Source organism: Diplotaxodon limnothrissa, linkage group LG3, assembly GCF_057381915.1.
Source record: "Diplotaxodon limnothrissa isolate DT_005_m linkage group LG3, D_limnothrissa_male_GT1.1, whole genome shotgun sequence".
NCBI classification, from domain to species: Eukaryota; Metazoa; Chordata; class Actinopteri; order Cichliformes; family Cichlidae; genus Diplotaxodon; species Diplotaxodon limnothrissa.
Genome location: NC_140598.1, coordinates 57,557,389 through 57,583,470, shown reverse-complemented (window position 1 = coordinate 57,583,470; position 26,082 = coordinate 57,557,389). Strand labels below are relative to the sequence as shown.

The 26,082-nt window shown below is 39.7% G+C and overlaps 1 protein-coding gene across 1 annotated transcript in view; it reads left to right on the top strand.

The window, feature by feature from the left end:
• The first annotated feature begins 5,053 nt into the window (after positions 1-5,053).
• Positions 5,054-26,082, top strand: part of kcnip4a (potassium voltage-gated channel interacting protein 4a) — a 148,523-nt gene continuing 127,494 nt past the window's right edge. Inside the window, exon 1 of the mRNA XM_085350963.1 lies at positions 5,054-5,192. Within this exon, the coding sequence (XP_085207089.1) occupies positions 5,054-5,192 (139 nt within the window). The remainder of the gene's footprint in view (positions 5,193-26,082) is intronic.

Genomic DNA, 26,082 nt, shown 5'->3' with positions numbered 1-26,082 from the left:
GTCTAAATTTGAAACATGACGATACAAAAATTCAACCATGCCTGCTCTTGGAGTTGACTCATACTCAACTAAGGCAGTGTTGAATATCAATAGCTCCTTGAGTATAAATTATTCAGCATAGGGACAAACCTTTCAAGCCTTCTCCCTCAGGATTTGGACATCCCTCAGAATGTGCTCACCTAACAAGTGCTCCCACAGAATGTATATCCATGCATGCATAACATGCCGCAACATAGCAACCAATCTGTTCTCTCATTTCAATCATCGGCGCGTCTCGGCCTGCTGGGAGAGCGTGGCTCCTTTCCCAGTTCTCTGTCCCGGGCCCCCCTCTGTCTTCTCAGGTACAAAATATGTCTCGAACATCTCAGGGGAAGCAATTAGATTAAGCATTGCTGTCTCCCTGTAAGCACAACCATATATCACTATGCAGAAATTAATATTATGTGCATTTAAATGTAAACTTACAGTTTTTTGCAGTCGCTAACAAGCGTTTGTCCAAACAGTTGTCACATTTGCAAAACTCTAAACACAATTAGCACAGCATCGGTCTGTTGTGGCCATACCATTCACACATTTCATGTCGTGTTCACCCAATATGCAGTCAGTGAACACATTTCCACAATGCTTACATTTTCTTAACAGACAAGCTATACCTCCCAACAAAATTATGGACTGTTTTTGTAGTATCTACGAATGTTAACACACAGCATCCCACAATAGCAAAAACAATATTCCAAACCTTAGATACAGTATAAAAACCTCTGCTTCTGCAATGATATCAGTACAAAAACAATATCAATATCAAAAATATATCTCAGCTGATAATAAACAAACAATTGAATAATTGACACACAGCTGATTTATGTTGGGTAAATTAGGCCAACCACAGCTTCTTCCATTCTGGCTTAGACTCAGTGGGGTTTATAAGGCAAGACCTTGAGGAGTGATGTTTTTGGAAACAAGAAAAAGACAAACACTGTAATGTCTGGTCGAGGAAGAGTAAGAGCAAGGGGCCCAGGGAGAAGAGCAGGCCCAAGGAGAGGGCAAGGTAGAGGTGTAAGAATGCGTGGTGGTGGCATTCCAAGGGCTGCAAGAACAGTAGTCAGTGATGAAATCCGTGCCACTATCATTGACCATGTAATCAACCATGGTCTTTCACTAAGAGAGGCTGGTGAAAGAGTGCAGCCCAATTTGAGGCGGTCAACGGTTGCCTCCATTATACGCATCTTTCAACAAACCAACAGGTAAGTATTGCATTTTACATGGATTGTTTCTATTCTCACTTGACATGTCAATATGGTCATACAGTAATGCATATGTTGAATTTTTTGTCTTTCTAAAGAATGCAACGTCTTCCACCCTCTGGGGGAAGAGGAAAGCTCCTCAGTAATGATCAGGAGCTTGCCATTGTAGAAATGGTTACTGCAAATAATTCAATAAAACTGCGTGAAATTCAAACTAGAATTGTGGCGGACCATGAGATATTTGACAATATCGATAGAATCAGCCTCACAACCATTACGCGGACATTGTCCAAACACAGAGTGCGGATGAAGCAGCTCTACACTGTTCCCTTTGAGAGGAACAGTGAGAGGGTCAAGGAGCTACGACGACAATATGTCCAGGTATAGTGTATATTCAATCCAATGTCCAGTTCTATAAGCTTTGCACTTTGCAAGTAGGTAACCTACACAATACTAGGTTACAGTACAGTATGGTATACAGTAATAACATGACTTACATAAACTTTGTTTCAGAGAGTTATGGAATTGGAGGCCAACCATGCCCCTCATGAATTCATATACATCGATGAGGCAGGATTCAATCTGGCCAAAAGGCGTCGACGTGGACGGAATGTAATTGGAAAAAGGGCCACAGTTGATGTGCCAGGACAGAGAGGGGCAAACATTACCATGTGTGCAGCAATTGCAAATGCAGGATTACTCCTTCACAGATGTCAGGTTGGACCCTATAATACAGAGCGCTTGCTTGCCTTTCTCAATGATCTCCACCAGCGCCTGGTTCCAGAGCAGGGTCAGGAGGGTGAAAACATGAGGACCTTTGTAATTACCTGGGACAATGTGGCTTTCCATCACTCGCAAGCAATAACAACATGGTTTGAAGTCCACCCAAGACTGGTAAGTCTCTTCCTTCCACCCTATTCACCTTTCCTCAACCCCATAGAGGAGTTTTTTTCTGCATGGAGGTGGAAGGTTTATGACCATCAGCCACATGACCAGATGTCCCTCCTTGAAGCCACGGATGCTGGCTCCAGGGACATCACAGTTGACGATTGCCAAGGGTGGATCCGACATACCAGGCGGTTTTATCCCAGGTGCATCGACTTGGGTAACATCAGATGTGATGTTGATGAAAACATGTGGCCTAACCCTGAAGATCGCAGAGATTAGATGCAAATTTTTTGTCTTTTTTTAGCCCCCCTCCCCCTCCCCCCTTTTTATCTTGGCTTTTTGCTGTTGTTTTTTTGTTCAGAATGCTCTTGTGTGTTTCATGGATATTTTGTTCACTGTAAGCAATACTGTAAAACTTTCTCTGTCCTATCATACCGTGTTTCTACTGTACCTCCTGTAGTAAACAGTGGAGAAACAAAAACTTGTTTGCTTTTTACTGGAATGCTTTTGAATGTGAACATTACTGTACATGTGGACATACAGTTACCAACCAAGACATTTCTGGTGTCAAAATGGTGGATTGCATGTTTTGCATGCAAATACCTGTAAAACTGAAACATAAAAGTCTATGCAGTTTTTGTAATGTCAATAATAGCCAGTATTTTGAAACCTGGTGTACTTTGATTGACTGCATGTACCTTGTGAGGTGAAAACAAGTGTTATTCTTTGACAGACTAATTTCATTTTGAGTCAGATTTATAGTGTTTTTGTACAGTTAGTGTGTGCAGAGAAAGATGTGTTCTATTTTGAAATGAAGAGTTAGTATATATTTAACAAAATGTATTTTTCAGAAGAAAATTATCCATTTGGCCAATTGTGTTTTGTAGGTGTGAGTCTGTGTTAAGAGTTTAGAAAAAGTATCTGAAGTATGGGTAGGCGCTTGTTAGCGATTGAAAAAAACTGTAAGCTCATTTGGAAAATGGCCAAAATGATTAGCGCATGAGTCACAGAAATGAGTGACATTTAGAGTCTGTTGTAAGATAAACACAAGGTGTATGTTGAGTGCTGACAAAATTCTGCATTCTGAGATCCTGGTAATAAATCCATGGTTGTCTGGGGAAAGTTTGTGTAATGATGCTTAAACACTTGAGTACAAACATGCAGGTTTAGCAAGTTTTTTATGGGGTTTAAAAGTTACTTGCATCCTTAGCTGTGATAGCAGAGCTGGTATCGTTTTCACCTCTGAATGCTGTGTGTGTCACCATTGCAAGATCTGGTCCTGGCAACACTGATTTTAGCAATCTGGTTCTTTATGAAGAACCAGATTGTGTCCCAGTCATGCAAGATGCAGACATAAATAACGAGGGATATTGATATGATTTTATTTATCCTGCTGCTATCATCTGTTCAGTTATTATCAGCTCTGCTTATGTTGATTATCAACTCTGTCTGTGTGGCAATTGATCAGTAAAGTGTCAGTACAGCTGATGCTGAACCTGCAGTAGGAAAAACATATCATGGTAGTGACATCATCATGGCAACAGGAGTCAGTATAGCTGAGGTGGTCCAACTGATAATTGAACTATGTAGTGCTTAATGAAACGCTATAACTTTTGTCTCTAGCATTTATGTTCCTCGGAGAAGGTCTTAGCAGGTACATAGTGGCACTCTCTTGCACAAAGGTTGTCACAAGGTTAAGATTTTTAAAAAATTGTCTGAACAGTTTTGGTGACTGCAGGACTTTTCCTTTGGTGCTAACTTTAATTCTTAAAGTAACTGGTTGACATTCAAGTGAAACTCATGACTTTCTGCACTTTGTGCACTTTGTATAGATGAGGTTGTGTGTGTGTGTGTGTGTGTGTGTATCACAGCTTTCATGTGTTTGAAGAGGATGAGGTAGGATGATCAAAGAGGGTCCACTGCAAACAGCTACCCGCAGCTTGGACTCTTTTCCTCTTCTTCTTGAATAAACCTGCACATACTTGGTCCAAACTTGAAGTAAAAGCCAGATTGCTATGGAGTATTTTCTCTCTACCTCCCTCCCTCCATCTCTCTCTCTCTCTCTCTCTCTTCCCCTGCTATTCATTCACTGGGTCTTCTTCACTGAGCGGTCCTCGCTTGCCGCTTCTTTCTCCTCCTCCTTCCTTTCACACTCTGTTGATCAGCTCAGGAAAGGGAAAGTGCTTGTGTGAAACCTGAGGATCACTTGCAGACTGAGGAACCGGAGAGAGCAGCCACATCGAGTTTTAGCCTGGAAGGTAAGATGATGCCCAAAGGAACAATTGATAGCAGTTAGTCTGCGCAGTGCACCTCTATTTTCTGTGCAATGAATGACATCCAACCTTAAAACAGACCTTGCGGTTAGAGTAGCTGAATGACCTGTGATCTGTTGATGTCTGAAAGTTTTGCTCTTGAAATGGGACCTTAAGGGGAATTGTACTTACAGTGTAGCGGCAAAGGCAAACTGTCATTGCAGGTGCTTAATGCTCAGACAATCTGCTCAGTTTATTTACTTTTAGCCACAATAGGTGGACAAATTTCCTATCTTCTTGAACCCACAGCTCAAAGGATATGAGACGAGCTTTTTTTGGCTACTGAAAAAGGGCATGTGGAAATGTCTCGCATATCATTATAGCTGCGCATAACTGGGGGCAAAAAGAGATTCCAAATTAGCATATCTATTCAGGTGTGTTGCTTTGTGACAGTTTGCGTTGCATGGTGTAGTGGCTGCAGCTATTCATGTTTGAATCTTTACCGGAGGCAATGAAGACCAGCGTCTCTTGTTTTTAATATGCAGTCGAATTATGTTTACTGCACTCTCATAATGCTGTGCATTTAGGGTTATGAAAGTGCTTGTAGTTGTTGGTCGTTGTCCTTGCAAATAACTGCACGCTATATTTCACAGTAGCGAGTCTCCAGCCATGTTTACGCCAAGTAAGACAAACCAGATGAGGGGCGACCTGCAGCATTTCCGCAAAGACTACGGCTTCTCCAGGAAAGTCCTGCTCAACTGCTGCCTGGTGCGGCGCATCATCACTTGGGCCTCGCCAAACCCTCAAGGTACAAAAAGCACAGATTTGTAAGTTTGGAAAGATCAGGAATCAATTCCCATTCAGTGAATAATAAGGGTGGGGAAAAAAATCGATACTGCTTAGTAATACGATATTTTCTTGGACAATGTTGTATTGATACAGGGACACAAAATAGCAATATTTCAAAAATTAAATAAATTAAAAAACTTTCAGAATACTACAAATAAGAGCACTTATCTCCCCAGATAAGAAGCAAACTTTCTGCAAACAGTTGCAGTCTGACTCGGACTGACTGCAATCACTCTCAGAGGTTTGCAAATAGTTGGTCTCTAATTAATAAATGCAGACAGATTGCCAACATGTTGTCATCAGTCTGTCATCTGTCAACGTAGACAGCAACATATGTGTCATTTTTGACGATTTATCAGAGGTTATTGCTATATTATCTGAAACAGATTGCATGTAATTGCAAACTTGACTCCCTTCAGTTGCAGACTGATAGCAGACTGATAGGAGAGTGACTCTGACTTATGGCAACATTGATGGCAGTCTCATTTTGCAGCGGGGAAAAAAAACACAACTAAAAGGAAATAAGTTTATTTTTAAAGATACTGACTAAGTTTAACTTTGTAGGACATAACTTAAAAAAGGTGATAAATTGCAGTATTTGTTACTGTAATTCTAAGCATTTTGAAAAATGTTAAAAATTTGATATGTGTGTTTGGTGATTCCCACCTCTAGAAGAATAAGATGGACTTTATTATGTATGGGCAGTATGAATTCAGTAGAATTTATTCTACTTGTGTTTATTGCTTTAAAGGTGCAGCTACTAACTAATCAAGTATTTTTCCATGAAAGTTTTAGTGACCACAGGAGCAATATACAGAAACAGTTTTATTCAGGATTGCATTCAGATTTCAGCATTACAAAGGAAAATTACAGAATTTTAATCTGTACAATGTAATTTCCTCATATGTAGATGTAAATTATCAACAGGCTAACATCTGATATAGTTGGCTGAGTAGTGCAAAATCTCTATACTATCCCATTGTTACCATGGCCAACTTACTGTGATTGTCCCGTATTATGAGTTACTTCCGATTCCCAAAGTTTTTACCGTAACTGGGAGGTCAAGGAAATATCAGTTTCTACTAGAGAACATTGTTGTACAATGTGAGCAACTAAAGAACTGGAAAATGTATAATAAGGCTGATTTCACTTATGTGATTAGATTTAACAGTAACCCTATACACTCACTGCATGTACTGTTAAATTGAGCTTTGAAAAGAAGAACTGGAGCAAAACGTTGTAAAGCCTTGTGGATCTGATCCATTAACCTCTCAACTTATTACAAAGTTTTGTGTGGAGATATCGTATCGATGCAGAGAAACCAAATATCAATATCTTACTAGATAAATTAAAATAATGGGAATACTTTAAACAAGAGGTCGCCTGATAGGAGGCAACCTTTTTGCAAGCAGCTGCAGTCGGACTTGGACTGGCTGCAATCACTATCAGAGAAAATCTCATAGGTTTGCAAATATTGCTGTCTAATTTATAAGTGCAGACACACGAGTCTGAAAGAGCCTTTGTCAATGAGCACAACTTGAGGAGACTCGACTCAATTAGCTGCTGTATTCTGGTTATATTCCTATAGAACAGGAACGTTGCTGACAGTTTCTATTAAATGTAAATATCTGTCTATGTAGGCAGCAACAGATATGTGATTTTTGTTGATTTATCAATAGTAATATTGTGTTATCTGAAACAGACTGCATGTAATTGCCAACTTGACCCCATTCAATCGCAGACTACTATCAGACTGACACTCTTACACACTCTTAGACTCTTAGACAGGCTCATTTTGCAACAACAACAAAAACACTTAATTGAAGTGAGATAATTTTATCTTACTGGATAAAACAGATACTAATGAAGTTTAACTTTGAGGACATAATTTGCAGTTAAAAAAAGGTGATAAATTCCAGTATATGTTAAAGCTATACTCATGCTTATTGCAAAATGTAAAAAAGTATTGTGATAATATTGTTTCATGGGGTGTCTGGCGATTCCCACCTCCAATAGAGACGCCAGGATTTATGATTTGAACACCGCAAGTCACAGTCGAGCCCTCTCTTGATTACTTCTCAGGTCAAGCATATTTACTACAGCCATATATGCACAACTGGATTCATAGCTACAGTTGTTTTTGTTTTTTGCCACTGAAACTGAAACTAAAGTGCAGAGAAAAAACACTGAGCTGTCTTTTTGTAAAGACCAGTTGCAGCAGAGCATACATTTAGCCACCACATGTGATCCTTGCTGTGATGCATTTTTGCTCTGGCTTTAGTTTTATCTGCATACAAATGATCGATTTTTTACTGACCTAGTTACAAGAAATGTTTTTGGTGATCCATCATGGCGTCTTTTATTCTGCTTTTTATGTTTTGCTCGCTGATATTTGGAGATATTTTTATTAATAACATGTAAATCAATTTTTTTTTCAGGGTTTCCTTTATGCGCTTTTAGCACCAGTATGCAGGCACATTGATGTGGCTTTTTTATAATCTTATCTGTTTCTCATTTATTTTTACACTTCTGAAGTTCCCATGATTGCACTATATTTCATTGACATGACAAGCGTTGCCGTTAAAGCATTTGGTAATAGACAGGTGGTCTCCTGCACTTGTATGATTTGCCAGTTGTTAAGATAAATGGGTTGTGTTTGGGTGTGATTTAGCATGCTATTAAACAGTCATGAATATCCCAGCAGGGACTCCTAAATGGCATCTGCAGTAAACATTTTTCTGCAGGGGTAAAACAATAACAGAAGGTCTATAAAACAGCTGTTTTTGTTTTGGTTTTTTTCCTCAGGAATCACAGAAGCAACAGTGAAATTTCACCTTTTGTCATAAAAAGAGTGTTTTTTCTTTGTAGTTGTATTGATTAGATTGCAGCCAGTGGGGCAGGTGCAGTTTCTACATCTCATAATCACTGTGGTTTCTTTCCCCTGCTTTACCTTACAGTTAACTTTTGAATCTATCTAATAACACGCGAGCTGACAAACACAGCTGGAGCCACACCAGGACCCAGGTGTTTCTGTTGGCCACATAAGAATTACGCTTTCATTGCAATCGCTGCTCATTTTTTTGCTGAAAAGGCGCTGCTGTCCCTGAGTGTGGGCTGTATTTTCAGGCCACTGTAAGTTTTTAAAAAGCTGTGGAGTGTATGACACAAAGATACATAATGACTTTTTATAATAGCCTAGCAGAAATGAATTTTCCTTCTTTTTTCCCATTTTTTTCTTGCTTTTTTAATGCACGCATAAAAACAGATTTATGAGTCACCAGGTAACAGAGATTTAACAACAGTTGTTTTGGATTTTGAGCCTCTCTTAGCATATGTTCTTCTTGTAGGTGTTCTTCTCATTAGCTGGCATCTCGAACTAATAACATTATCCCCCCGTGTTACCCAGAATAACCTCTCAGCATGCCGATGATCACACCATAAACCTGCCAGGTGGCAATGGTACCCTCTGGATTTTCAGGCAGTCTGAGGGAAAATGAACACGCTCAATAAAGCGGTTGTTTCTAGAAATACACAAGCCCCCATGTTGTGTCTCCGGGACAGACGTCTGCTACAAGCGAGCTCTTTACAAATCCCCGCTGTCTATGTGACGCACTGAAATGGGTCAGTTGCTTTATAGGGAAATAGCATGCTGTGCTGCATGCCCCAAAATGTTGCCAACCTGTGCGTGGTTGTAGTTTACTCTGAATGTGCTGGACCTGTGCACATCACTCTCCTGTTTTAAGCTGCAATACATAGAATTGTTAGATTTACCTCATGTGGCAAATGTGCATTAAGTGGAACTTGAAATTTCCATTGATGCCCGTTTTTTGCATTGAACCTGTAGAAATTCTCATACTTTTCCTTGTTGGACACTTGTGGTAATCAGAATTGCACCTGTTCTTTGCTGCCAGCAGAGGGCAGCAAGCTACTGACTAAAAAGATGTCCGAGCTGATGTAACAGTTTGCTGCATTCAGAGATCTTTAGCTGCAGTGCTGTGAGAATATTATTGGATTTGGAGATTTAAGTGAGTCATTTAGTTGGGTTAGGATGATATTACATAAGTATGGGATTAGAGTATGTGTTTAAAATGTACTGCCACCACAAATAGGAGGACTAAAAGGAGCAAAGATGACAGATTTGTTTCTCAGTAATGAAAATAGAGCTTATTGTCTACTTTGAACAAACAAAATGCAGAAATTTAGCTGATCTGCGGAGACAGACTGCAGTAAAAAACATCCCACCAAGATAAAAGGTGCAGTAGGTACCCGTAGGAATCTGGAGCTGCAGCCATCTGCCCAGTTTTATCATGCTTGGCTTTAACTCCATCGATGTACATGTAAAAGTGTGGCCATGACAACAAAACCATAATTTTCAAAGGCAAGAAAACAAAGTAAAACAACCATACAAGATAAGACTGCTCCGAAATCGTGTCAGAATCGCTCTCAGGTACTGAGACTGTCATAAATCCACAGAATGTCTGCACTGCAGCAGTAATTCAGTGGCCCCAAATGCACTCAGTGTAGCTGGGATGCAGCTTTTTCCTATTACAGCACAATATTAAGGAAGGAAATCAGAATATGACTGCATGGAAATCCATGACACCGAGAATTAACCATTTCAGTGTTCATCAGTGGCAGATATTGCTTGAGTGGAGACGATGGAGAGCTGTTTGAATTATTTCCTTCCAGGTCTTTTTAGCAGATATCATAATATGATAACTGTCACTGCATTTTTAAAATATATTTCCCTGGCTAATATATAACTGTGCATGCTGTGGCGCAAAGAGCAGATCCTCACCACCTTGAAGGCTGCATTTCTTGGTCACGTCCTTCAGAGAGCACAGAAATAGCCAAATTAATTTGCTTTTGCTTTGGCCAAGTCGGTGGTTATGAACTTCTTTTAAAAATTCCACACACGTTCAGATGAATTACCACCTTTTCGTTTTATTGTCTTGTTCAAATCCCACCGCTTCTCCTCTCTAATGTGAAATTAATTTCTGAGAATTTGATCCCACGTCCAACAGTTGGGGATTAGATGCAGTGTCTTAAAGGAACCTTAAACCTTGAGATATAATGCCAGTCTCCATGTTGCTATATTGTGGAGAACATGTTAGATATCATTAAGCAAATGAGCCTAATTCTGCCCATTTTATCGAATGATAAATCACAATTTTTGCCTGTAGCTTCAGGCCAAACGTCTGCTTTCGATAAAGCAACTCTGTTTCCATTTCAATCTGTTTTCCCTCTTGGTCAAGAGTGCGGGCCTCTGTAGAACTGAGGTGGAAATGGAAAAAGGCAATGATGGATTAGAGAGGTAGCTGAGGTAGCGTGCAGCCTCTCAGTTCAGAGGACAGGGGGAAAAGAGCGATTGCCTAGAGACCGCTGGCTGGCTGCGATGCTGACATGTCCTACTGTTGTCTTTCATTTGATTCATATATTGTGAAAAACACTGCTGGAGAAAGAGTGGACGGGATCCCACAGCGATGCCTTTCCCTGACATTAATCTTATTCATCGTGCCGGCTAGTGCTGGTGGCAGCCAAAGAGAAGGTGCTACACGCCGTTTACAACAAATGGCCCCAGAGATGACGATGGTGAATTTGCAGAACTGCAGCCTCTGCATGCTTGTAATCTAGCTTATATTTCACTAGCAGAGCTGCAGGTGTAGTAGCAGGCTGGGCTCATTCAGCTGGACAAAATGTTTTGTGCATTGTGCTCCCGTGTGTGTGTGTGTGTGTGTTTGTCTGTATTAAATGTTTGTTTCAGTGCTAGAGAGAGATCCTTTAAAGCAGGTTTCTCAAGCATAAGGTCCACGGCCCAGAATCAGGCCAAAAGAGACTCCAATCTGGCCCACTGGACAGCTTTGGAAAATGTGAAAAGGAACATAAGTATTTGACTTAACTGTATTTTCCCCCACTGGCACTCTACACTACACAAGCAATCAATATACAACAGACAAACAGTTAAATGGAAGAAAAAAATTAGTTTTTTTCACTATTTAATACTTGGAGCACAGAAACTGCTTGTGTTAGCCAAAGCATACATGATTCAAGAAGCACTTTCTTCCACTGTATTTGACTCAGTAGCGAGCCTGTCAGTCTGTTTCTCAGTCTTGGCCATGACCCGCACCCATGATAAACAGGGATTAGCAGCTAACAGCCAGGGATTAGTCAGAGAATAGGCGACCCCAGTGAACCATTTTGTTTGTATAACACCTTAAAGTAGCCTGTTGACAGACAGTGGCACTCCCTCTCCGCTTTGTCAATTGGATACAGCTAACTGAGATGCTGGCTGGTTGGAGACGTGACTGTGCACCAGTCATATATGTAACCAAGCTGGGTCCTTTTGTCCAGGCTATACAAGGAGCTCTTTCTACACATCATTAAAGATGCATTTCTTGCCACATGCAGGTGTTTTTTCACAGACTTGAAGTGTTTGATTTTCTGAGGGCAAATATCTGTGAGGCTAAGCGCTGCTTCTAAGAACAGATGATTTTGGCAATTGGTTTAATGGTTTAGTCATTTATTGCTTAAAAGTACTTTTGGAGTCAAAACCCATTGATTTATTATCATTTATTATGACTCGGCAGTCTTTTCTTATTGTTATTGTAGCCTGAAAATCTTTACTGGGATTTGAATTCACTGTTGACCTTTAAAAAAGCACTTCAGAGTTTCCTCATTAAGTTTCCCTTCAGAAATATCTTAACGTGGCTTAGTTTCACCAAGGTACTGGAAACATTCCTCTGAGGTTTTGGTCCATATTGACAGGACAGCATCACACAGCTCTACCAAATTCCAGAGCTGCTCTCGGCGTGACACAGCCCTTCTCATGATAACCTACTATATACAACTAGGTCATCTGAGTGCATTGAACTTATTGAACTTATTGTCATGTTCAAGAACCAGTTTGAGATGATTTGAGCTTTGTGACCTGGTGTGTTATCCTACTGCAAGCAGTCATGAGAAGATAGGCACACTGTGGTTACAAAAGGATGGACATGTACAGCAATAATACTCAGGTAGGCTGTGGTGTTTAAATGATCTTTGCTAAATAACCACCATCAGCATGAACTGTTTATACAAGGCAGGATGGATCCATGCTCACATTGTTTATACCAAATTGTGACTCTGCCATCTGAATGTTGCTGCAGAAATCAAGTCTCAGCAGACCAGGCAATGTTTTTTCCAGTCTTTGATTTGGGTGAACCTGTGTGAATGGTAGCCTCATTTCCAGAGCGGTCTTCTGCTGCTGTAGCCCATCTGCTTCAAGGATCAACATGTTTTGCATTCAGAGATGCTCTTCTGTGTTATTTGAGTTACTGCGGCCCGCTTATCAGCTCATAGCACTTTAGGCCTCTGACCTCTGGCATCAACAAGGCATTTTTACCAGAGAACTGACGCTCACTGGATATTTAGTCTTTTTATGACCATTCTCTGAAAATCCCTGCAGATCACCAGTTTCTATTTTCAAAGTCACTTAAATCAGTTTTGCCTCCCATTCTGATGCTCACTTTGAACTTCAGCAGGTTATTTTGACCATATCTACATGCGTGATTTTTGGCCATGTGGACTAAATGTCTTTAGAGTGTTTTTTTTTTCCAAATATATTTTCTAAAAAAGATTACTTGAAATAATAATCAACAGCAATGGCTCTTCAAATAACTCTATATTTCTTTAAGTAGAGCAGAAAGCAGAGACTTTAAAGTTTCAAATCTAGTTATAGACTGCAAAAATACTGGAGGAGAAGTTTGTTGGAAGTGTAATTAATCATCAGCTTCTAACTTATCCTTAACCTGAATCCAGTCTTTTCCTCATACGTCCTCCTTTCTCTACATGTCTGCTGGTGATACAGCCCTTTTCATGGTAACCTACTTCAGTCAAGTGTTTGTATTCTAGCAGCGGCCTGGGCCCTCTATAAATAGTCCCTGCTGATTGATACCCAGCACAGTGAAGCCTCGTAAGCGTTTGGCTGCTGCTGGGCAGAAATGACTTTCTTGTGTCTGTGCCACTCGACATTAACACACCTGTCCCTGTCATGGTCTAATTTATCTGCCCCGCATGTGTCAGATGCCATCCAAGTTACAGGCAGAGGTTCAGACGCAGGCCTGAAAGAGCGCACAAGTTCAGTCATGTTTCCCCCAGAGACGTGTCTAATAAGGTGTTTTGTATTTAATGTTCATGATGAAGGATAAGCATCTCTGGCCAACTGTAGTTTGGTATGTTCAGGTCTGGATGTTAGAATGTTTTGTGTACAGTTGTTTTAAAGTAATTCTGAGCTTCATAAAATCATTGTAACAAAGGACTGTAACAATGCAGGAAGTACATGGAGTTGTAGTAGCACAAGTGGTTATGCAAATAGGAGTGGTTTTGGTATTTTCCCTGTTCAGTTATTTATGACATTGATGGCATGAAAAAAGGAAACTGCTCCTGTGTCTGGTAGTTTTCAGATGCAGAGCTCTACGTCTGGCCAAGGGGAGGAGTTTAACAAGGTTGTTGGCAGGGTGTGAGTGAGCTGCTTGTTTACAGGTACTTGTTGATTTACAGTCCTCTAGGGTCAGCAGGGCAGCACCAAAAGACACATAAGTTCCCATTTTTATACATCCGGAGGTTGTGTGGTCGGAGGTGTTTGGGTTTTCCGTTTTATTTTCACAAATGAAATACCTCAGGAATGCCTCGGGGGAATGTGGGAGGACCGTTCAGTTATTGCCAAACTGACAACACAGTGCAGGAATGCATGCATTAATTATGACAACGTTTCATACAAATACCCATCGCTATATTTCCTCAGCTGTTTATCAAGCTTGGGTTGCTGGAGACTGTTATAAGCTGTCATAGAGCAAGAAGGCAGGTTACACTTCGGAAACAAAAACACACTTCCTGTTGCGTCTGTTTATAGCCTGGCCCCAAATGATTTTGGTTTTATTGTTTTCTTTTTTCAGTTTTTTATGATAGGCATGCTCTTTAACTGGCATTTGACTGAATAATAAGGCTATGTTTTAAATTTTAAATCATGCTTTTTATTTGTTTTTGTTTCTAATGTCTCTGTAAAGCACTTTGAATCACCTTGTTGTTGAATTGTGCTATACAAATAAACTTGCCTTGCCTATGTAGTTGAGTTTTTTTACTTATTAGAACCCTGTTCAAATTGTGCAATAACAATTATCGGCACAATGTGAATACCCTCCCAGTTTCTCTGGTTAGAGCTCCTTTGTGTGCTGCTATCCTGCAGTTTAGCCCACGAGACTAATGAGAAGTGATTGATATCATTAAAGCAAATTTATAGCACTGGTGACTATTTTAACCAAGAAGGACATCTCTGAGCAGCAATAAGTGGATCTGAGACAGTAGAGGAGAAGAAGAAGGGGGGAGGGAGGGTAGAGTAATTAAGCAGGAGAAATGTTGGAAGGACTGGATAAGGGCAGTGCATGAGGAGTGATAGAGACAGATGGCTGAAGGTGGAATTTCTGTCAGAAAAGGCAGAGAAATGCTACTTTTTACATTCCTCTGAGACACAAGCAGAAATCTGTGGAACAGACTGGAGTCTCCTGCAGCCCTTCTGATAAACCTGACCGTGCATGACAACCATAAGAAGAAAAAGATACATGGAAGCATGCTTGTTTTCTTTATATAAGTGTTTCCCCACCTCCTTTAAATGAAGTTATGAATCTAAAGACTGAACCTGGGATTAGGACCAAGGCCACCACTAGAGGGTGCCTCATAGGCCCGCCGCATTCAGACAAACAGCGCTATCAATAAAAGTGAGTGAATATTGGATCTTATGAGTGGATGCGTTACATCTCCCATTCTTGGCAGTCTTTGTTTGTATGATGTATGATTTTTTTTTATTTATTTGTAAGATGTGATGCTTGTATTTGTGCTTGCTTTAATGCAGATCTGAATGTTTTTTGGTTATTGCAAAATTTTATGGGACTTTTATGGGACTTTGGCTGTAAATCAACAGTTTTGCTAAAATCTGGTATGTTTACATCATATAGTATCTTAATTGATGTCCAATTAACATGCACACAGTAGAAGGAAAAAGAAGGAAACTAAAGCACTTCTAAGAAAGTAGCTTTTAAACATCTAGCCAAAAACTCCTCTGTGCTGGAAAGACTCTGTACTTGAACAGTCGTCCAATTTCACAAACCTCTTTGATAATTTTGAGTTTGTGTCTTCTTTAGTATGATGCTGTCTGACTGTTTAGGAGTGAATGGGTATTTTGCTGCAGCAGATTTGAACTTCGCCAGGAGTTTGTCTCTCCATGTGATTCCTTCAGATCTCCCAAATGCACATCAGTAGGATCTGCAGCGAGTGAATATGATGTGCGATTCCTCCTGTTATCCCACAACTCTGAAATCTATGGGCTTCTACAAAAATAAGCCTCATTTTCTGTGCAGCTTTGGTAATATTAGATATGTTTGCAAATTACACATGATTGTTTTGGTAACATCATGTTAATTACAGTGGCATTACTATTTCCAGACAACACTGAGCCCTACATGGGTCATACAGTTATATTTTTAGCCTGAATTAGCACAGTAAGTCAGTTTCCTTTGAAGCACCAGCACATGCCCTGGGCCTTGATTGATCCTCAAATTGATCTTTTACTGGCATAATAGGAGTAACTGCTAAATAAAGCTCACTTTATCCTTTATGTCAACCCTAGAGTCTATTTTTTGCTTTACAATGGGGAGCTGGTTTCTTATTAGTCCCTGACTGGGGTAATATCAGGAAATTCATCTTTGTGGCACTTTTAGGTTTTTCTTATTTTCACAGTTAACAAGGTTGAGAATTTGTTACCATTGCAGCCACAGATTAAGGGCAACCTCTTTGTTTGCTGCTCCACAAATGGCATCAGTCCCATTTGTTTGTGGATGTCGCTCTGTGGGCAGATGCACAGCCTGTAGAAATGAGGTCAACAAACCACACCAGGCCTCCTGGAAGAAACCAAACAAAATTAGGTCATGGAAAAGAGATGGCTCTCAGCTGGCCTGCAGAGCTTTTTAGCATGGCACAATATATGCTTTGTTATGACAGTTTACCCTCAACATTAACAAAGTCATTCACCACAATACGTTTTCCATTTGCGTTCTTCCTGTGTGTTTGACATTGTGAGTCCTGCTAAACTAACAGTGCCTATGGTAATGCAAAGTGAAAAGCAGTATTAAAAGGACTTTTACATTATTTTGCAGTATTTTTAACTCTAGCAGACTCTGCTGAATTCTGGTTATTTACAAGGAAGACATGGTCTCTTTTCCATCAGTTGCAACTTGAAGGATTGGCGCCTTTTTGTGAGCTAGAGTACATTACCCCACCAAATAATCCCCATGTGATGCATTTCCTTGTACTTCTAGGAGTGCTTACTGGCAATCCACTTCTGCTGATGAATTTCAAACATGATGGCCTCCCAGTAATTACAGTGCTAATGATCATTTGTACTGCATGGTGGTGGGTGTAATTTGCCCATTCCCATGACAGCGACTAAGTTGTTTTTATTTTTCTCATCTTAAAGGCATTCATTCAGTAAATAGCTTTTTTTTTTTTTTTTGCAAGAGAGAATTGTGCCCCTCCTGATTTAAAGGTTCAAAAGGAAGCCTTCATAATTAACTGAATTAAAAGTTTGTTGATAGGATGACTGCGTAACACTGAAGTTAAAGTATGTTTCTAGCATGCCTCTGAATGCCACTTCCAAATTAGGGTTGCAGTTGTTTGGTCTGACACAACCCACAGTATTAAACACAGCAGGCAGCTGCAAAACCCCTTGGTAGAAATGAGATCATAGATAGACTATATTTCTAAAAGTATTCACTTGTTTGCCTTCACACTCATAAGTTAATGAAGTTAAGTGAAATACTATTAATCTATATGATTGGCCGAATATTTGCAGCTAAAACAACTTCATCTCTTCTAGGAAGATTTTCCACAAGGTTTAAGAGTCTGTTTATGGGAATTTGTGACCATTCTTCCAGAAGCTCATTTGTGACGTCAGACAGTGATGTTGGACAAGATGTTGTCTCCCAGGTTGGATGTCAGTTAGAAGATGGAGATGGCTTCTGTTGTAAGCTGGATGAAACGGTATCTCCAAGGGGAGAAATTGATGATTGTAGTAGACTTTAATGGCCATGTTTAATGGGAATAGAGAAGACAAGGAGTTGTTAGATGGTGTGGTGACACCACTCCATCTAACAACAAATGCAGGAGAGGAGATGTGGTGGATTTCGCCGTTTTGGAGCATAGTCAGCCAATATTTTGGAAAGGGAAGGTTTATAAGCGTGAAACCTGCTGTGTTGAAGAATTTGGAGATGATGGCACAGACAATGAGATGGAAGGCCAAACTGGAGGTTTCAGAAGGGAAAGATGTTAAGATTTTCATTTTGAGTGACCAGAATGGACACGATTAGAAATGAGCTCAAATGGACGGTTTAGCAGTTTGGAGACAAAGTTTGGTTTGGACATGAGGAGGCGGGAGAGCGGATGAATATTAGACAAAGGATGCTGAATATGGATGCCACTGGCCCACTCTTCTTTACAGCATTGCTTTAGTTGATTGATGTTTGTAGGCATTTATTTATATGCAGCACAATTAAGACCATGCCACAGTAAATGTCTGGATTTTGACTAGGCCATTATAGCACCTAGATTCCTTTCTTCTTCAGAGTTCATGGTCGACTCAATGACTGCAAGGTGCCGAGGTCACGTGGCTGCAAAACAAGCCCAAATCATCACTTTGGTCTTGTCTGTCTAAAGGACATTCTTGGGTTCAATGCACAATCTGACATTAGGGTGAATTTGCTGTGCTGTCCATTGGTATTGTGTTAGCACATACCCGAATGTTACAGACCAACAAACAGCCAATAATTCTCCTTTTTTCTTTTCACTGATGTTGAATTTATCAAATTAGTTTGATTAGCAACAACTTTCTTGTAGTTAACCTCCTTATTCCTAAGGAAGCAGTAAGACTATAATTAGTTCTTTTTCATATGGCTGAGCCAAACTAAGGTACAGTTTAAAAGTTTATATTAGCAACACTTTATTGTGACTATAGACTTGTTTAAAGGTTTACTTTGTTATAGCTTAGTGCGACTTTTCCTGTCAGATGAGGTTCAGTGTGGTTGAATTTTCGATCTATGTTCTGCTCTGTAGTTCAGCCTTCACTCTTTTTAAGTGCCCCCTAAGCTCCTGCAGTCTCTGCATTGTCCATAAAACTGGCAGATAGTGAGCCTTTGTGGTTTAGCTCTGAATCTGTGAATCATGAAATAAAAAGCAGCCACACAGCAGTAAACCCAATCTCCTGCCTCGTATTTTTTGTCCTCTCCATCAATGCTCACGGCAACTTCTGCCACATTATTAGTGAGCCAACTAAAGGTGGCCTTGGTGAATTTTTTCCTGTGCACTATAGCTTTAATGAATGATTTAGCGTCTCAGAATGAATGAATGTTCGCACTACATCCAAATGCTCAGACCATCCTTTGGTTCAGCTTTTCAAGCTTTTTTGAAAAATACGTCTTTAAGGTAAAAAAGGACATATGTATCCCAGACTTACTGATACTATCACTGCTGTGCATATTGCTTCTATTTAGCCTCACACTGAGTGTTTGGAGAGTTTGAAGGAAGACTGATTGGCTCTTACTCAAATACATTTACATAACCAACTCCCACATGAAAGGCTACCATATACAACAAGATTAATGTATTTATTTTAAATTGGATCAAAGTAACAATATTTAAAACAAGCCTATTCAATCCCTGAGAGATGGAAACATTTGTTTTTCTTCTTTGAAAAATTAGTTTGAACAGCAGCTTCCTCCACTGCCTGATCTGCAATGAGTTCCTGGCCGGCATATCAAAATCGATGCCCTAGAAAATCTGTGATTCTTTTCAAGCTCAAAATTTGCATCTAATTTCACACTTTCAACAACATTTTGGACATTTCCAGGCTGGAAATGAAAACATGGAGATAAAGCTGTGTCTTCATCCACAACTCAGACACAAATATAACCGAATGCAATGACTTGTAAATCATTTAACCGGCACGTTTTATTGTAAATAGTACAAAATTAAACGGAGAAACGTTTGTGTTTTTTGATAAATATGCATTCACTTTGAATTACACGCCATCAACAGGGAAATGAATGTGTCTGGCATTAAGGTTGTGTACTGCAATGCCTGAGGAAAATAAAAAAGAGACTGAGTTTAAATCCAGTGTGGACTTTTCTGTGTGGAGTTTGGATGTTCTTCCTGTGCATGCATGGGTCCTACAGATAATTTCAAGAAACTCTTAAAACACACTTTTAGATCACAGATCCCTCATTTAAGTAGTGTTTCCATTTAATATTAATAATAATAATAATAATGTTGATAATTCTAATTATGCAGATGTACCTACTAGTGAGTTTAGCCACAGGTTTGTTCATTTTTCATATTTCTTTGTGTTTTACAGGCTTTTTTGTATTTTTATATTTGTATGTGTGTGGGTGTTCATGTATGTGTTTCTGGTGGGTTGTGTATTTGTTTAAATGTCTTTTTTTAAACACACACCATGTTTAAAAAAAATGGTTTTATGTGTTTTTATTTGAAACCTTAAAAATGGAACTCCAGATGACTAACAGGGACCTGTGCGTTAATAATATATCATAATCGTTATGAATAAATCACAGTGAAACACAGGTTTCAGCTGTTATGTCAAATAGCAGGAATGGTCTTCCCCGGAGAAGTGATAAATCAAAAAAGTGACGGTCTGGAACATTACCTTAACATTCAACACTGGACCAACTCCATTTCGAGTAGGAGCAGCACTCTGCAGTATAAACCCATAATTTAAATGCCATCTACATCTCCCTGGTGACTGTCCCCTTTTCCCTATTCCATCACCTGTGGAAAATAGTTTAAGATTCATGATGTCTGTGTCTTTAGTGTGCCAGCATACTTTAGAAGCCTGGCTGGAACGGGCCACAGTAAATACAGGGGGACTGATGCTTTCTAGATCATTATTGGTTTTTGCTCTCAGTGAAAATGAATGCTGACCCCTCACTCAATCAAACCGGCTGATGAGGTTCTGGAAGAAACGATGAAGTTCATTACTGTCCCTGCTGTTGATGTGTTCATTACTCAGATTTATGGTGAATTCCTTCTACTTTCTTCACTTTTCATTCTGTCTTTCCTCTTCCCATCACCTCCCAGTATCAGAAACACAGGTTGAAATTCCACAAGAAATGTTTCCAAAAGCTGTTTCAAGAGTTTTTGAGTTGTTAAAGGTGAGCAAGAAGTGTTACTCCCTACTTAACATTAGGGATCGTGGTAGTTGGTGTTCCTGATCATGTCATTAGAAAATGTAGTGATCGTTGTCTTTTCATTTTCATATCAGCATTGCTGAGGTTTGGTTTGGTGATCCACTGCATCCACTGTGTTTTTCCTACACAACCTTCTCTAGGGTTTAGGATTTTATTGTAGTAAGCCAGCTGGAGTGGGTGGGTTGTGCGGACACCCAAATGTTTTAAGTGTGATAACTCAAAAATGAGGTGACTTAGAACTGGGATGAGTTTGAATCTCGCTGATCTCGACCTCAAGGTCACTTTTTCTGATTTTTAAGTTAATACCACACGGGTATCTAAAGGTGGCTGAGATTTAACACTGGCAGCTGCCAGTATTTTTTAAACCATTGCCAACATTTGGTGAATCAAAAAATCTGACATATCAGACTATATTCTTTTTCTTTCAGACACAGGATATGTGTAGCTTTTGTTATGTATTTATAATCCCTTAATAAGATAATATAACAAAGCAGTTTAAAAATAGTCCAGTTAGCAACACAAACACAACGACCAGCTGGTCGTTGTGTTTGTGTTGCTAATGAGGAAGTAGCAGAGTTACCTATGGTGGACACACTATGCGACACCATCATCGTTGAAGGGTGTTTCTTCGGTCTCGTATTTACTTTCAAACAGATGACTGGACAAATGCTGCCTGGTCCAATGAGTTGGCTTTTAATGTAGGGTTAGAATTTGGTGTAAACAACATGAAAACATGGATCCAGTCTGCCTCATATCAATGGTTCAGGCTTATGGTGGTGGTGCAGTGGTGTGGGTAATGGTTTCTTGGCACGCTTTGGGCCCTTTAGTACAAACTGGACATTGTTTAAACACCACAGCCTACCTGAGTATTGTTCCCAACCACATGCATTTCCATCTTAATTGCCCCGTGGGGATAAATAAAGTCATTCTGATTCTGATTCTGATCTTTTGATGTAACCTTGTTGCACAATGCTCAGATCATCTCAAATCGATTTCTGGAACGTGACAACGGGTTCAGTGTACCCAAATCACCTCCACAGTCACCAGATCTTGGTCCAATAGAGCACCTTGGCGAAGGATCATGGAGGTGGAGCTGACAAATCTGCAGCAACTGTGTGACGCTGTTGCGTCAATATGGACCAAAATCTATGATAAACGTTTCCTGATACTTGTTGAATCTTTTTCATTAAGAATTAATGCATTTATGAAGAAAAAGCAGGTCCAACCTGGTACTAGCAAGTTGTACTTAATATAGTGGCTGTGGAGTGTACAAGCAAGACGTGAGTAATCAGTTATTGAACTGCAAAGTTATAGCAAAGTTAATTCTATGCATTAAGTTTTTATATCTCAGTGACCACTGAAATTAAAGCTGATTTAGATAATCCTTCAAAGTAACTGCCCAAATACGTGCTTGGTAGCCAGATTTGTTTTAGTGATGTCTCAGAAAAGTGTTAAAGACCTACTGAGGACTCAAAACTTGTGGTTTCTTAAGTGTCATGACTAAAGAGTGTAATTTAAGTCTGTAACAGTCGAAATATATTTTTAACTACACCATTAGATGTAGATCATGTAAAGCAGGAGGGTTTCACAAGCACTTAGCTTCTACGTAAATGCATCTTCACTGCTCCTTGTGACTTTATAGTGCTTGAGCATAAAAAGGCACCTTGCCCATTAAACAGTGCCCACCAGTATTAAACCGTACTGTGTGTTAGGTGGAAACATCAAGCATGAGCATCAGCACTTACATTGTCACGTTCGCTCTGCAGTCAGGTCGTCCGCATCCATTAACAAGCTGCAGGGGCCCTATGCATTAGCTCACATTATAATCTATACAGCATGCTTTTGCTATTTGATGTCCACCAGTTAAACAGAAGGTCACCTGCTCTGCTGACAGATGTGGGCACTGCTACATCTGGTACAGAGCCAGAGAGCTGCCTTTTACAGCGTCACAAACTGACATTTCCAGCTCAGTCCTGTGTACCCAAATCTGACACACTGTCTATCTTATACGAGCTGTCAGAAGTCATATTAAAAATTCATACAAGTTTTATGTCCCTGTAGGACTTTATTTGGGGATCTAGAATACACGCTGTTGGCTGTACTAGCAAGTGAGCATGAAGGGCATTGTTCAGTGGGATAATGAGGTGTTGGACCTCATAAGGATTTAGGGAAAAAGGTTTGCAGCAAAATTCAAAGCGCTCATGTTTGAAAGCATATCAAAAGAAATAGCTGAACAGGATCACAGGTGAATGTGGCTCCAATGTCACCTCACACTTAAGAGCCTTAGGGATTGCTTCAGACATCTGAAGAATTTAACAAAAGAGGAATACGTGGCTCGTTTTCCACATCGAACCTTTTCAAACTCCTATTAGATTTTGGCCACAGTGAGTTCATTATGTGTGTAACAGAAAATCAGTTCTCAACAATAAATCAAAACTGCGCATTAAGCCTTGCAGTGTGAAAGCAGCTTTTGTCAGCAGGCATTAATATAAGACCTAATGCCCCTTGAAAAAGAGTTGGAAGTCAGATTTGCCATCTCAGAGCCTGCAGTTAAAATGCAATCGGGACGAAGTATAGCGTTCGTTTTTGAAGTGCTAAAGTTTTCGCTGTGTGTATGAGTTTTCAAGTACGGGCCCCCTTTAGATCCATGCGAATGGACGTATAAAGTGAGTCAGTCTTATCAGCGTCTTGTTCAAGAACCTTCATCTCCTCAAATAGCCCAGGCGAGATACCCGAGTGTAGATAAAATGTCGAGCCCAAGGAATAATGACGGAGATATACAGAGCAATGTCCTCAGCAGAAGGAAACAGAGATAGCATTTCAGGTTTCTCTGTGCCATTACAGGCACCCAGATTTATAACGAGGGGATCACGTAAAGTTTCCGTAACGACCTTTTCAAAACAAATCCCTTAATTCTAAACAATGCTAATGAATGCCAATGAAGACAGACTGCAGTAGGCATCTAGACAAGCGTTTGGGCAAAACGCCATTTAAAACCTGCCATATGTTCAGAGTAATGATCCATCACTCTGAAATGCAGAGTATACAAACACACAGCGCATCAGAGTGATCTGTAAAGAGCATACAAAGCAGGGGAATGGACTTTAATTTCAGGAGGCATCCCATATGCTTTTCAGGAGTGCCCTGAGGGAGCAGTTGCGCTAACGTTAGTACACTGATGTCATAAGCAATTTATTACTGTCGCCAGATATCGACCTGGCTCTTATCTGCAGTGACACCCTGCATTGTCACTTCTACGGTTAACCTTTTGTCCAAGGAAACCACTAAATTCCTGTGCGCTCTGCATCTGCTAGCATTAATGGGATGGGTTAAGATGTTTTTTCTTCAGCTCTACGGCTCCATTTATCCTTTAATGATTTAAGGTTATTTCTTCCTTCCCTTTTGAAAGAATCATCAATATTAATGTTTGCAGTAACCGGCTTAATAACAACACTTAAGTGTAGCAACACTTCCTACATCCTCTAAACTGTTGGGCATTAATTCTTCAGAGGCACTTTGATCGTTCATTATTTTTTGTAATAATATGTATGTATGTATGTATGTATGTATGTATGTATGCCCTGGGCTAATATTAAAATAGAGACGAGTAGTCAGCTGAATGAAAATCAATTGACATTTGTATTCCAGCCAGAAGTAACAAATGTTTACCAGCTTAGCTTATGTGCATGGCTTTGACTGGTTGGCAGTATTTGAAGTCTTGTGTGTGAGAAAGGTCTCACTGATCAGCAGTGAAACCTTTATTCCAAAATGACAAAAACGTTATGTGATAAAAAAAAATGTTTTATGTGCAGAGGTCACATGAAATGTCAGCTTATCAGCTCTAATATAGAACTAGATAGTGTATATTTCTAATCACGTGAATTATAGTATAGTACTATTATTTACAGTGGTGGTTTCCAGTAACAGTTTGCTGGAAAAATGGTATCTATTTCTCAACCAAATTATATTAATCTGCCACACTACAATGAGCGTACGTCACCTGCTTGTCTTATTCGCCTAAATTGGCAATCAATATTTTTTTAAAACTAGTATTTGCGGCATATTAAGTAGTTTAAGCTACTTGTTTTAAACTGACTATATTTCTTGAAACTAGATTAAGTGGTGGACTACGGTAAGAGCTGTCTTGAGCAATAACAAACAGTTAGGATTAAAGAGAGACGCCTGACATGCAGCCTGGTCCAGGTATAGCTGCTACCTGCAGATGTTGGCGGCATCTGGCCTGGTTTGTGGCTGAACTTGATCTCTTGGCCTGCCCGAACTAACCTAGCATCTGCATCAGATTGTAAAAGTTGCAAAATTAAAGAATGATCCTTGAAGGATGCTGATGTAGCAGTTTTCTTCTTATGAAAGTAACCAGGTAATTTGGTTAGAGGAAAGCATATCGACCAATCATTGATAAGCTGACCCTGAGTCTTCACCTCTAATTTGCAGATTTACCACTAATGTAATTATTGTTTATTTGCAGCTATGCTGTTTCTTATTTTGTTTGTAAAGAAGCTTGAAGAAATAAAGAGTCACTGAAAATGGTCCAGATGACTGCCACTCCCTGAGACTGTTAAAAGATGCTTTTTCCTTCCCACTGTTGCCAAGTGCTTGCACACAGTAGGTGGGGTTTTCTCTCTATTATTGTTGGGTTGAACTTACAATGTAAAGCACCTTGAGGTGACTATTTTTGTTATTTGGCACTATATAAATAAAAGTGAACTGAAGTGAATTGAAAATGCATGATCTTGTTAAAAATACCTTTTTAGTAAGATGACAAGTTTCTGTTTGTCTAAGTCAGCTGTAGTTCATGATCAGAAACAAGGATCCGTATCCATGCACTCATATCGTCCACTTTGCTTCAATGTTAGTTCAGCGTTCACCTTAATTCCCAGAATGCTCTTTTAATTCCCTGATGAAAGTACTGCATTAATCCTAAGGGGTTTTTACATTTCTTTTTTTCATCATATGCTTGAACAAATCTGCTAACCTTTTTGCTAATGACAGAATAACAACATCGATCAACTTCAGTTGTTTTTTGTTTTACTGCGTCTGTGTCCTTAATCTTTCAGTTCAGCAAAGGTTACTATAGCAGCCATTTGGCTTTAGTTTCTACTGTTTGCTGTGGTATGGGCTCCTCTTTTATTCCTTTTTGGCTGCACAGTTCAGACCCAGTGTTTAAAGGGATTTAGTCCAGCAAACCATAGACTTGTTCAGAGAATCTGTTTCATTACCAACATATTTTGGACCATAAACTTTTAAGCTTTAAGACTTTGGAAGACATTTTTTGGCTCTTGAGCAAGACTCCATTGGGGGAAAAGAAAGCTTAGTTTCACTACACTCTTGGTGTTATTAGGTTCACCCATACAGAAAGTTTGCAGCAGATGACAATGAGAAACCCAGCAGTTCCCTCATTCTCTGCTTTACAATAGTATTCTTTATCAAACTAGATGTTGATAAGACCTTATGTTAATTTTAGGTTGCAGACTAAAAAAACGTGTTGAATTAAATTTTTGCTGCATTTCATCCACGTCTCGCTGCCTTTGCTAAAGTGGATTT